Raw genomic sequence first — 14,701 nt, 5'->3', positions numbered from 1 at the left:
AATAAGTATCTTCAATTCTGAATTATTGCGTGCATTAATTGAATTGATGATAGCTGAATATGCAACTTTCGAGACATCAGCCCTTCTGTGATGGAGGTACGTTCAGTATTTTGTTGAATGCTTGGGTGGGTACAAGATGTATGTGTGTATGTATTATAGACTAGCTATGTAAACAAGGATAAAAGTTATGAAATATCTTTTTTAATTCCTCTTCTGCACGAGTTATAGCGAGCGCAGCGAGCCAGCGCGGAGGGCGCTGGCTCGTACTGCGAGCTCTAATGACTAGAGAGCGGGAAATAATCCGAGCTAAATCTCAACCTCTAACATGAATTTTTTTTTGACGCCAATCCCAGAAGTCCCTCGTACAAAATGGCGGATGGTTCGATTCGTAAAATAACAATAAAAAAAATCTTTGAAGTATTACAAACCTTTCTTATTTGAAAGGAAAGGATGAAAATCATATTCTTCCCCCTTTCTTTTTCTTTTTGAAATATTGTCTAAAGAAATGTAAACAGTCACGTCACAACTACCAGGCTACGTCACAACACGCTCGTTGCATTTCCCGCTAAACTGGTTCCTACATTGGCGAGAAGAGCAAGACAGTAATCCTACGTATTGACAGTGAACCAGATAAGTTTTCCTTGTTTTCAATATAAATTTTTTGAAAATGTATTCAGATATGCTGCGCTCGCCCCAACGGTCACACCGTAATCATATTACTTTAACCAATGAAAGATGGTGATTATCGATTTTTGTTTGAGCTATTTTATTATCAAATACTCATAAACTTACTAAAATTGTGTGTTCCAGCAGTTTGGGTAATTACTTGATGTCTGATAATAATCCTTAGGCAATATATGAAAGCAGCGATAAGCATCTGTACCCACCGCGTGTGGAGGAAAGTATGTTTGCGTCTCACTGTGCGTAAGAGTTCCACAAAGGGAAATAGCTATTGGGCAACTCGGAAATTGCGTGTTGATGCGCACTTTGATTGAATTAATAATCTCTTCAAATGAATTAATGATCTCAACAATTGAATTGATGCACGTTACAATTCAATTGAAGAGAGCAATAATTGATATAATGCACGCATTAAATCATTTGATGAGAGCAATAATTGATTTAATGTACGCATTAATTGAATTATTGCTCTCTTCAATTGAATTAATGATATCTATAATTCATTTCAAGAGAGCAATAATTCAATCTTCAATTCAACATATCCACAATTGAATTAATTATCTCTTTAATTGAATTGTTGCTCTCTTTAAAAGAATTGATGCGCGCATTAATTCCTTATGCAAAAATATTGTAATTTGTTAAAGATATCTTCAATTGAATTAAAGAGATCATCAAATTATTTATACCGAGCTATAAATTAATTATTGCGAGCAATATTTCTACGAAATTTATGCCCTGATCAATTGAATTGAAGAGAGCAATAGCTGAATTAATGATCGCATCAAATCTATTATTGCTCTCATTCAATGAATTGAAGAGAGTAATAATTGATTTAATGCGTGCATTATTTCAATTAAATTGAATTGATGTTATCTTCAAATAATTGAAGATATCTTCAATTATTTGAGTTTATGTTAATTTGGCGCTCTATTCACATGTACTCTTTAATAGTAAATTCGAACCCAAGCAATATGATTACCTGTGGCTGGAAATGTGCTTCTGATTAATTAACACATTTTGTACAATCTAAAGTTTTCGTGATTGTCTTTTTGGTTTAGATGTCCAGTTTCATGCTTTTACCGGTCATTGCGTTGCTGACTCTCCCTGCCGCCTCCCTGGGGGCCACGGAGGGTCTGTCTGCCGCGGAGAGGGGTCAGTTCTATAACAGCCAGAACCAAGGAGGGGAGGTCACTCTCACGGAATACGACTCCTAGTAAGAATATTTCTATATAAATTGTTTGTTGTATAACGCATTCTTTAGAGTATATTCCTCTGTGGAATTTTTTTTTATTGAAAAATAAAATGAAAGCTGTTCTGAACTGTTATTTTAATTTCAACACGATACGTCTGAGCAAAATTACCGTATTATTCTTTGAAAGTGTATCGTTCTTACTGAAAATTGTTTTAAACAATTAAGGAACATTTGAATGTAATGACTTTTTATTGTTCATCTGCATTTACACACTAAAATTATGTAAACGATTTGTTCTTATGCATGGAGCTTGAACGTTTTAAATTTTGTATTGCTTAATTTTAAATGTTTCAATAGTGCAACCAGACTAATTTGGATTAATTAGAAGATCAGGGACTCAAAATAATAATTTACAAATTGATAGAACGAAGTCTCCGTTTATTAAATTCGAGGTCTACGTTAGGTTAATCAACATTATGTCAAATTCCAGATACATGTAGCTATAAAAGCACATGTAATCAGTGTTGAAATTAAGTACCTGATTCCCCCCCCCCCCCCCCCCCCCCCGGTTTTCATGGTCAAAGTTCTGTTGACATTACTTAATGATGTTTAACCTGATATTTCTTTGGGTACAAACCAAAGCGGCGTCCATCCATTAAATTGACATTACTAGAAGTGCCGTAAGGCGGACAGAAACAAGAGACTACGGGTGCTGATATTCATCGATAGTAATCGCCCTACAGACTACGGGTGCTGATATTCATTGATAGTAATCGCCCTACAGACTACAGGTGCTGATATTCATTGATGGTAATCGCCCTACAGACTACGGGTGCTGATATTCATTGATAGTAATCGCCCTACAGACTACGGGTGCTGATATTCATTGATGGTAATCGCCTTAGAAACTACGGGTGCTGATATTCATTGATGGTAATCGCCCTACAGACTACGGGTGCTGATATTCATTAATGACGCGTTGTCTGATGTTTCAAAAGAAAAACACACAGATCAAAATTTTCGTGATTGAAAATCATAGGATATGTGTAAGAAGTCATGATTCTAGATATTGAACGTTCTGCCCCATTAGCAAAACATTTTGATATTTTAGTGTAAAATTAATTAAAACAGCAATGAAGCCTTGAAAAAAACCTTCTCGACTGCCAATCGAACGATTTTTCTCTTACCACACAGGTGATGGATTTTGAAAGGACAAAAATATACTCATGTCCTGGTTTTAAATTGTTCCTCAATGACGTACATGTACTTCCGTTTGGGGGGAAAATGTGGCAATGTGTTATTAACCCGTACTACTCTGTTTCAGTTATGTTATAGCATCAAACGGACTTCCGGACCATGACATGGAAAAAGTTAACCCATTAACGGCTACCGCCCAAGACTTCGAGTACACGTTCGACAAAGAGTTGGAGTTCGCGTGCACTCCCGCAAATCTTCCAAAAGGAACGATTGGAATCACCAAGACTGGTGTCGCCCTCTACAGCCCTCTCACCAGTGCTGATCTGAATGCTGGTACAAATATGATGTTTAATTTTATTTGTTTTACATATTTTACATCCCGTTCGAGAATTTTTCACATGATAAAGAGACGTTGCCAACTTTAGATAAAATACCAGGTTTTGACCTATGCTTACGAGCGAACCAGTGAGAGTTCATTATCGTGTGAAGGTCATACTCAAAGATCCACGACTTTCGTTTATGACGAAAAGGAGAGGATAACAAACAGTGATCAATCTTATAAATCCTATAAAGGTGAAGATAACGAACATTGATCAATCTCATAACTCCTATAAAGGTGAAGATAACGAACAGTGATCAATCTCATAACTCCTATAAAGGTGAAGATAACGAACAGGTATCAATCTCATAACTCCTATAAAGGTGAAGATAACGAACAGTGATCAATCTCATAACTCCTATAAAGGTGAAGATAACGAACAGGGATCAATCTCATAACTCCTATTAAGGTGAAGATAACGAACAGTGATCAATCTCATAACTCCTATAACGAATACAAAATTAAAAGTTGGGCAAACACGGACCCCTGGATATACCAGAGGTGAGAACAGGTGCATAGGATGAGTAAGCATCCCCTGTCGACCGGTCACACCCGCCGCGAGCACTACCTTTATTAGATGTCTAAGGTTTTACTCGACATCCGTTGAATACCGGGACAGGTGCTGGTACAATTTATACAGTGAAAACTGCCTAGTCCAACACCTGTGCAACCCGACCCTTATTGTCATTCTCAATTTCTTTTTCATTGCTTTTTATTCCGACAAAAAATTGTCTCCCAGTGCAAGTAGGATTAGACGGATGTCACTGTATATGACAAGGGCTGCTTTCAAGATCATAGTAACTAGGTTATAAAACCTGATTAAAATCAGATCCTATGATCCGCTCACGTAGATCGCTACACTAGACAAGCCGCTACTAGATGTCAGTTTTGAAGTGTTTATTTTTCTATATCAAACTGTTGGAACTAATTAAAGCTTATGAATTAAACTGGAATGCAAATATAAATTTTCCATGTTTAGGGTCTCGGCAAGATATCGTTCGACTTTGTACATATGTAGGCCCTTCGTGGCCACTACCATTCTGAACACTATCCATAATCAAAATCATTCGAATAAAATTGTTAAAATAGCTAGACTGGACAACGATGATAACACATGAGATGATCAGTTCAACTTTAGTCTAAATGCACTTCCGGTTCCATTTTATGTGCAGTGGAGGGAGACGATTCGGAAACATTTGACAGCTGTAACGGTCATACGAATGGCCAGGGAGTTTACCACTACCACCAGTCTCCAGGGTCCGACAACTGTGGGGACACATACACTGCAGAGCATGACCAGTTCATTGGTAGGTTCCTTACATGTTCTATATCTCCATTGTAAGAAAGAAGGAGGAATTAGGATTGCGTAAGTGAATTTTCTAAGATCATATATTGATCATCTCGTACAATTGTACGTAAAACTTTTGAGATAGAACAAAAATGACCGTCATTGTCCTTTATTTTGTATCCAAATGTTTGTTGACAAATACTACAACCTGAAATAAATATTTGGAATAAATGAATTCAAAAAATATATATGAAAAACTTTATCTCTGTTACAGGTGTCGCTCTCGACGGTTTTCCAATTTACGGTCCATACGCTTCCGACAAAGGCGATGAACCTCTGAGCTCAGATGACCTTGACATTTGTCACGGCCGTATGGTGGACGGGAAGTATCGATATCACTTGACCTTTGACTTCCCTTATGTGTTGGGATGTTTCTGGGGATCCGACGCCAGAACTAACCGAAAGGCAGTGTCGTATGTTTGTGATTTGGAGGTTGGGACCGGTAAGAGAGCTTGGGGTCTCTAGTGACAGTATCACAGACCATTTACGGTAGCTCCACCCTCATGTGACTTATAAATATTAATGGTTTAAGGTGGATAAACTGTATTAATTTCCATTCAATATAGTTTAACTTAGTAATAACCAAAGGACTATGTATGTTACCACCTTTTTAAAGATGTCAGACATACAAAAACAGAAGTATAGGTCAACATCAGAAAATCGATTTTTTTCTCTCGTAAAACAGAATAATAAAAACGGATAAAAAACATGATACAATAGAAAAACTGCTAATATATAAACATGTATAAATTAACTGTAGATATTAGGGAAATCATTATAAAATAGACATACAGTAGAGGAAATACAAGCATAAAAGTTATTGCCTGTGACAACATATTTTTTCATGATAAATAATTGATTATCTATGAAAAATATAAACTTTTTCACTATCAATAGTACACCAGCTTTTTATTTTATTCAGTGAATAAAGTTCACCTAAAAGATATGTATGTATTTATCTTGCTCAAAGTTTGATTTAATAAAGAGTTTGGCAAAAACCTATGACATCAGGTGAGGATCGATAAGGTGTACGTTTACAATAGAATGTGCGTTGAACAATCAAGAGAAAATTCAAGTGAAAACAATTTGTCCGAAATATTCAATAAACCTCAACTTTATTTCTTTCCTCTATATTTCCAGATCTTACCGAGTGGGGATACTTGTGCAGCAATGTCGACGAACGAGGAGTTGACGCTACCATCTGTAACGATTACCCCGGGACCGTAGACGTGACCACCACCACCAATACGCGCAGATCGAAGAACCCACGGAACAGATATTTTGGGACCAGACAAAATAAACCCAACCCTGCTCGAGAGGCTCATCTCAAACGGTGGCTCAAACAGCTTCTGGAGGAGACAAAATGAAGCGGCTCTGTATTTTAATGAAATATTTTAGACCTCATGTTTTATAAGTGGCTATATTAAATTTTGAACTCCATAAATCAAACAACAATAGGTTTCCTCGGATTGTAAAACAATGCATTAAAAATATCGTAATTTTACGTTTTCACGTTTTTCTTCAAGGTGTTTATTTCATTTATCCGCTGAAACCATTCACAATGGTACATGAGGTACATAACTTTGATTTTGTAATTATACAAACAATATTTCCAAGGGTATAAATATATAGATAATACATGTATGCAAATGTATGCAAAGTGAAGATAACGAACATTGATCAATCTCATAACTCCTATAAACAATACAAAATAGATAGTTGGGCAAACACGGACCCCTGGACACACCAGAGGTGGGATCAGGTGCCTAGGAGGAGTAAGCATCCCCTGTTGACCGGTCACACCCGCCGTGAGCCCTATATCCTGATCAGGTAAACGGAGTTATCCGTAGTCAAAATCAGTGTGCCAAGAACGGCTTAACAATCGGTATGAAACACGTCAGACAGCATTTGACCCAATGCGAGGTTGTATGTATATGTTCATTAGCACAAAATAGAGGTGGGGGCATAATGTAAAACTTGTACGGTACCAATTTTGATGTATACCAAATGCGCATTTCGACAAATAATATCTCTTCAGTGATGCTTAACCCAAATGTTAGAAATCCGAAATAACAATGAAGTTTTAGAGCTATTTTAGGGGAAAACTATAACTATAACTCCAACATCAATTTTGTTGGAGTCTTTTCCGATAGTTATTGTAAAAAATCTTGTTAAAAATAAACTTCTTTAAAAGTTTATGTTATAAATGAATAATCAACGATAAGTTTCAAACTTTTGAATCGAAGGGCAATAACTATCGGAAAAGTTTGTATATTTTTGTGAAGAAACAGTTTTATGAAATTGTTATGAATGCTATCATATTGTCATAACCAGTTTTTATGAAATTTTGTTAACACTGTTTAAGGAAAATTGCAATTTTCTGACGGTGATATGTGATTCTGTATATGTATGTCTAACATCTTAAAAAGTGTGATGATCTATTTATTTTTACTTGATCATTTGTTAGTTTTAACTCTAATGAATGGAAATAAATACACCTTTTAAACTTGTATCAGATAAAACTGTGAGTATAGAGTCACCTTAATAGACAAAACGTCGTCAATATACATACATGTATATGTATCTAAATGTCGAAGTGAAGGCCACAGCAAGATATTTTTTCTTCTCACGTAGAAGTTTTTGAATAAATTCTGCTTCATATGAATATAGAAACAAGTCAGCTAACAAAGGAGCACAATTTGAGCTCATGGGAATTCCAACAGACTGTTGGAAGTCGATTACCAAAAGTGGAATTAATGCCAAGTTCGTTTAAAATACAGTTGTAATAATGAGCCTTACAAACAAAGACAATGTTGTTACTAGCTTTGTCAGTTGGAACCAAAATATATTCCTCATGTAACCTATCTAATTCTTTGATCACTTCTGGTTTACTAAACACAGAAGGATAGATAGTACGTACTTTTGATTTAATATGTCTAATGCGGGATTTTAATAGTCCTCTTATGCTTTTAACCCATTCTGACAATGTATCAAGTTGTTTTTCATATTTATCCCATCGTCTGGCATAATCTTCGACAGAATTAATAATAGAGATGAAGTTCTGTCGCCAATTAAAAGACCGAGGTTCTCTGTATTTAAGACCTTTTAGAATAAGTGATTTGAGGTCCTCATTTTCAATTATATCAACATCACCAGTAATGACATGTCCAGATGGATTATAGTTGAAAGAAGATGAAGAACAAGAACACGTTGGTAGATTACGTATATGATGGTATATATCTAGGCACTGCAAAGTTTGTTTATAATTAAAAAGTCTGGATGCAATAGTAGAAGTATAGCTGTAGGAAATACAGAGTGTAGACTTGAACTTGAAATAAGTTGGAATACATGACTGAACCCTTTTATGACGAAGAATGTTGCTGATGTTGACGGCATCTATTCCTTTGTAAATTTGAGCTTATTAAGGAACTGGCGGCATGATTTGGAAGGAATATCATCCATGACCCGTGCTGGTTTAAAGAGCCTGTGATGGGCAACATTCATAATCATAGCGTTCAGTCTATATTCAGGTGTTGAAAAATCCAAGTAAAGACCAGCTGTAGCTTCTTCAGATAACGTAAGTAAAACTCTCAATCGAGTAGTAAAGTTTTGTACGAATATGATGTGGACCTATTTGTCTGTTGACGTAAGGCAAAAGTGAATAAATCGTGATATCATTTATACTTGGTCTTTTATATGAATGATGTCCATGGCTGTGTTTCCGTCTTTGAGTATTGGGAAAGAGTTCCATCATATTCACGTTATCTTAGAATTTATTCCTTTATACATATTTAGTATAAAAATATAGCATTTTCCCTTAATTCCATTTTCTAATAGCTTATACCAAAGACAATTTCTCCAGACTGTATCAAACGCTTGCTTGAAATCTACAAAAGCACAAAATATTTTTTCTTCCTACTAAGTAGAGTATGCGATAAAAATTGCACAGTTAAAATATGGTCTAGAGTAGAATATTTTTTCTTCTAAAACCTGCTTGACTTTCATCGATAAGATTTATTACGGATGCATAGGCCTCTAAGCGCTTATTCAAAATACACGCAAATCGTTTACCAATGCAGCTAAGCAATGTAATAGGTCTATAGTTTTCGGACTGACTTGGGTCACCCTTATTGTTTAAAATGGGTTTAATGATTCCTAAAAACCATTTGTCTGGTACAAAACCGCTGTCGTAAATCAAATTGAATAGTTTTCTATATACTGGTAAGAATACTGAAATTGTCGAAGAAATATGTTCATTAATTACCAAACCGTGTCCCGCTGCTTTATTATTCTTAAGTTTCTCAACAACTTTTTAAATTTCTTCATCGCTGATTGGGGAGTTCAGGAAATCATCTGTTACATGTATGTCAGTGCGTGAATCTGTTAAACTCTCAGTATTATTGCAGACAAGTTATAACTACAAATATCATATACATGTTCACAGGGAATCGAATTAACATAGAAACAGAGATAAACATTCTCGCCCCTTTTATATTCATGGGATTAGATTTCTAACTTTGTAACAAACCGGTTGAAAATGTGGAATTATGTTTCAGATAATACAATCGTCAATTCTGAATGCAGGTTCACAAATGTCTCAGGGAAATAATTGAAAGTGATGGCAGATACACGATTCGTGATATTGCCAAAGCTGTTGGCATATCACTATTGCGGTTGTATTTCATTTTGAAGCGTATTTTGAAAGTACGAAAGATTTCTGCCAGATGGATACCGCATATATTAACAGATGACCAAAAACGGGTACAAGTACAAACCGCTAAGCATTTGCTCAAAATGTTTCCCAAATTCAGTCAAAGACAATTTGCAAACATTGTTACTGGTGACGAAACATGGGTTCACTACTTCGAACCAGTAAAAAAAAAATGGAAACAAAATATGGCTAACTAAACACGGTAGAAGGCATGTAGTTGCCAAAAGAACCATAAGCACAAAGAAGGTTCTTTATTGCATATTTTTCTCATGTGATGGTATAGCCGTACAAATTCCGAAATTCCGGTGCCGAAGGGCAAGTGTTACAGATCGGTATTACCGAGATGTTATACTAAAAAAGCTCAAGAAATATTATCATAAACGACGCCCTGTGTCAGGATTTACGCATGTTTGTCTACTTCATGGTAATGCTCCATCATATACATCTCAGCTTGTGAAACAATTTTTGAAGTTGTCGAAGGTTACCGTCTTGCCACACCCACCATACTCTCCAGATCTAACCCCATACGACTTTTTCCTTTACTTTAAAAAAGTTCTTATCTGGTCGTCGTTACAAGTCCCGACAATTATTAAGCTCTCGGCTCAGCCACAGTCAGTGCCTCAGAAGTCTACCTAAATCAGCGTACCGTGACGTATTTCAGAAATGGATTCAGAGGTTGAAATTATGTATTTCAAACCGCGGAGAATACTTTGAAGGGATGTAATGTTCATTTCACTATTTGAGTCGAATGCCTTTGAGATATCGTACAATACACATTACATATCGAACAGCCCTCATATATTCTATAAAGATTAAGGAGGATTTTACAACGGTGATTGCAAATTACCAAAAGGAATACCGCGGTCCTTATTCTGCGACATACCTTCACACGTAATAACTGATTATGAGAAAATTGATACTCATCTCGCTTGCACTTCTTATTTTGCTAATGCAACAAAATAAATTCGATGAGTGATAATTCAATTTTATGATCATAAAAAAAGCAATATATGTTGTAAAACAAATAAATAAATGACTGAAAAACATTTATCATTCAGTATATGCCAATCATCTGCATTCCGAGAGCGATACCCATGTAAACACAGGGTTTTGACTCAATATGAGCAAACTGGTATAAATACATGTAGTATAATTTACCAATTTGCTCAAATTGTGTCAAAACCCTGTGCATGTAAACATGGCGATGCACAGACAAGTTTTTTGTTTTTGTTTTTTGTTTTGAAATGTGCATTCAAAGTAGTCGATATAATCCGTTACCATCAAACTAAATGCTTGAACTATTTTTTTTCACAAGAGATTACCCCTTCCATCTCGCCTTTTTCGCCAGCAAATAAACAATGTAGGCCATTTCGGAAACTGCCATGACGTCACAGCGACCTAATTCGTAGTTGCATGTATACAGGAAACGATCGGCTGTATATTTCTTGTTTTCGTGTATTATCACAGGGTCTAAGCCCGTTTTGGGTCCGAACTCTGTGATACCATACAGAGTTCGGCCCCAAAACGGACTTAGCCCCTGTGCGTATTATATGCATTTCGAGACCAAGGAGGTTGTCCTGCAACATACACGAAAACGCGATCATTCTTTCTTTTGAAAATATATACAGGGGCGGATCCAGGAATTACTGTTAGGAGGGCGCAACTTTATGAGGCATGGGGTTTGGGGCCGCCTATGACTACATGTATAGGATACATATTTCAAGCCCTATAAAATTTGTAAAATCCAGCTTCGTCCCCTGGATCCACAAGCGGTTGTATCGCTTGGGTTCAAATTACATGTGTACTTTTTAATAGTAAATTCGAGTCCAAGCGATATAATTGCCTGTGCCTGGACCCACTGGGGGACTGAAGGCGCCCCCGACCCCTGCCTTATGAAGTTGCGCCCCCTAACATCAATTGCTAGATTCGTACCGATAATATGGTACTATATAATTTTTCTATCATTGAAAGTACTCGTACCTATAAGCAGTTAAAGATAAAAATAAGATGCTACACGTCTCCCAGCTTTTCAACTTTTTCAGACATCAGCTTCTTCAAACAATGTTTGATGCTAACCGATGGACTGCTTAAAAATGTATCAGTCAACCCGAAAGATCACATAATAAATATATGTGATAACTTTTACAGGGACCAAGAGATGCTCGTCCATACTATTTTTATTACAATTAACGAGTTCGGTTTTACAGTTTCGTTTCCTTGTTTCGTTGGATTTCCTTTTGTTTCGTTTCGTTGGATTTCGTTTTGCTCGCACTTTACAGGTACCCTTAATGCATTAGTATCTAAAACTGAAACAGAGTTTGATTTGTGGTTGTTTTTTGTTGTTGTTTTTTTTGGGTTATTTTTATTTTATTTTGCGTCTCGAGTTTCTATTTAGTTATTAATTTCATGTATCGCATCTGATTGTCCAAAAAATGTTTGGTAACAAAGAACATAACGTTTCCCTGCCAGTGGCGTAGCTTCCATTGAGGCAACCGAGGCAGCTGCCTCGGTAAAAAAAAAACCCACCTTTGACGTTGTTAAAATGTCGATAGCTTCTGTGTGTGGGGTGGGGGTGGGCTGCGCCCCCCAGACCCCCTGCCTCGGTAATATTCGAACCCAAGCTACGCCTATGCCCTGCGTGAATGAAAACCGGGGTAATCCGCGATTTCTCTGACGCATACCCCTAATTTTATAATAAGGCATGTACACAGAGCGGAGATCATACTGAAAAGTGGCAATTCAGCAACTCCAGCGTTGTCCTCGGTGAATACGATTTTTCTTGAGTAAATATATCTATATATACCCCTTACTATCATACAATAAATGTATACATATAATATCAATAATGTTTCCCGTTGTTAAATACTATCATTCCGCAATACGTGGTCTTTTCTCCCACAATTAAACATGTTTTTTCCCAAACGTTTCTCTGCTAATCATATTCGAGGATTTTCCATTATAGTACAAGAGGCCCACAGGCCTTGTCAGTCACCTGGTTAGAATCCCCAGCTCCTCTGCATATTGACCCAAGGACCCCGGAGATATGATTGCTGTACCTAAACTACCCCATAAAAATATCCAACTCTGAAAATACTTGATTTTTCTAACCCTAACATACATGATTTTTTATCCTTGGATTTTTACCCTGGTCTAAAGAAATAGACGGAAACTTCCCCTCCCAAAAGGGGAACCCGATCCCCCTTTGGAAGGGTGGGGAGGGACTTATAATTCTTTTATGCAACCAAGTAGCCCTCAATAGGTATTTCTGTGTGCAAAAACACCTTAACCTTCATCTCAAACCCGGGCGCTAAACGACCCCCTGGGATGTTTTTTCTGGGTAGGGTTCGACAGAGTAGGATCTGCCCTAGGGAGCTGGCAAGTTCTGGGCCTGAGAAAAGACCGGATAAGGAGATATTAATTTTTTCTCAAAGTAGCCAATCGCCCTAAATAGTAACATGGCTAGCCCTTGTTATAATTTTCCAGGGTATTATCCCGCTTGAATAGGGGGATAAGACCCGTTGTGTCGACCACAAAGGGCCCCCAAAATTTCTAGCCGGTCTTTTGAAGGACATCCAAGAAGAGGCTAGGGGTTGTCGGTGACACTTATATAATTCTCGGAGGTATTGTGGGGTCGTCATGGCCCCTAGCGCTTAACATGACCCATGGGGTAATAGAGTGGAGCCAGACAAGTTTTTAGGGTAAAGGAGCCCGGTGCAGCCCCAAAGACTTGGGCTCCGTGAGATGTCAAAGTCGCTGACTCGCCTCAAAAGGGTTGGGTTAGGGTCAAATGGACCCTTGGCTTTTGATCCAGGCCCCTGATTTTTTTATTAACCCTGATTGGACGAGGATTCATCTGTTATCCCTGTTAATTGCAACAAAATCCCTTGAGGGACCTTGGAGATACGGCCCTCTAAAAATGGTCAATTTTTGCACTTTGGGAACTCCACCCCTGAATCCTCATCTCCGTTACTATATAAAAGTAAGAGCTGTCCATTTCACGTGATTTTGAGCTCCCTAGCTTATGTCTTCTTCCAATACTGGACCTCCGAAAAATTAAAAAAAGATTCGACTGACCCCATCTGACCTTTGACACCATAGGCGTCGAAGGCGATCCCTTAGAAGGGCCCTAAAACAAATTTGTGTCATCTAGTCCCATCGACCCTAGAGAACCAAGTCTTAGGAAAAAGGTCGAAATTAGCAAACCTGGGGTCGATGTCACGAAACCCTTTGAAGTAGGCCAATCCTCTTTTGGGATTTGATGCAGCTTAGATGGTTCTCTAAAGGGGCCAAACTCCGACCTCTTTGCAATGTTAGTTTTACAGTTATGGTGCATCACAAATGACAAAATTTGGATGATGACCATATATGACCCCAAGGAAGCCAGTTGACCCCATGGAGGTTAGAGCAATTCCTTTGAAGGACCCTCTATCCCCATCGGCTCCAGAGCTTTAGAAATAGGGTCCCATCTTATATGACCCCTGACCCAAAGGGGGCCATTGGCCCAATAGTGGGGCAAGTTAGCCCATAGGGGTTCCATTTGATCCCTTTGAAAAGTCCTCCTACAATTTTGGTCCCACTAACCCCATCGGCCCTAGAGCAACAAGACTTGGTAAAAAGAGTGGCAACCCATAAGATCCCTGCCCCAAGGGGGCAAGTTAGCCCCGATAGGGATCCAGGGCAATCCTAGTGAAGGGCTCTCCCAACATTTGGGCCCTCTAGCTCAATCGAACCCAGAGCACCAAGTCTTAGAGAAAAGGTCGAAAATTGCAAAAGGAGGTCACTTTGAGGGGTCACATCTCAGTACTGGATGTACCCAGTGACCCCATCATTTCACCAATTACCACTTTGTGGTCCTTTTTACGACCCTTTAAAGGGCAAATTCCAAGGAGCAAGAGTTGATTGGTGACACTTATCTAAATCTAAATTGTCATGGTAAGGTCGTTTGTCCCTAGTGCCTAACGGGTCCCATGAGGCAATAGAGTGGGGCCAGGACATTTTAAAGAGTTGAAGGGTCCAGTCTAGCCCCAAAAACTAGGGCTCAGTGAGAAGTCTTAGAAAAAAAGTCCCACCCCATACAACCCTTGACCCTCTTGCCCCATCAACCCAAAAGCAATAATTCTTCAAAAAAGGGTAAAAAAAACATAAGACCCCTGACCCCAAAGGTGAAAGTTGACTTCATATGGGTTCAGGCCG

General features: G+C 37.9%; 1 protein-coding gene across 1 annotated transcript; it reads left to right on the top strand.

Moving 5' to 3' along the window:
* The first annotated feature begins 386 nt into the window (after window positions 1-386).
* Window positions 387-6,301, top strand: LOC125669220 (uncharacterized). The gene is made up of 5 exons (XM_056164132.1): window positions 387-1,894; window positions 3,198-3,403; window positions 4,622-4,756; window positions 5,012-5,239; window positions 5,938-6,301. The coding sequence occupies exons 1-5, from the start codon at window positions 1,740-1,742 to the stop codon at window positions 6,162-6,164; spliced, it is 951 nt and encodes a 316-aa protein (XP_056020107.1). The 5' UTR covers window positions 387-1,739; the 3' UTR covers window positions 6,165-6,301.
* The last annotated feature ends 8,400 nt before the right edge of the window (window positions 6,302-14,701 follow it).

The sequence above is a fragment of the Ostrea edulis genome, chromosome 4 (assembly GCF_947568905.1).
Source record: "Ostrea edulis chromosome 4, xbOstEdul1.1, whole genome shotgun sequence".
In the NCBI taxonomy this organism is placed as follows: Eukaryota; Metazoa; Mollusca; class Bivalvia; order Ostreida; family Ostreidae; genus Ostrea; species Ostrea edulis.
This window is presented reverse-complemented; position numbering and strand designations above follow the sequence as displayed.

Excerpts from the sequence above, each read along its gene's own strand:
- LOC125669220 (XM_056164132.1), top strand. The coding sequence starts at position 1,740 with ATGTCCAGTTTCATGCTTTTACCGGTCATTGCGTTGCTGACTCTCCCT. Across the intron at positions 3,404-4,621 it reads CAGTGCTGATCTGAATGCTG|TGGAGGGAGACGATTCGGAA; the intron begins GTACAAATATGA and ends TTTTATGTGCAG. Across the intron at positions 4,757-5,011 it reads AGAGCATGACCAGTTCATTG|GTGTCGCTCTCGACGGTTTT; the intron begins GTAGGTTCCTTA and ends TCTCTGTTACAG.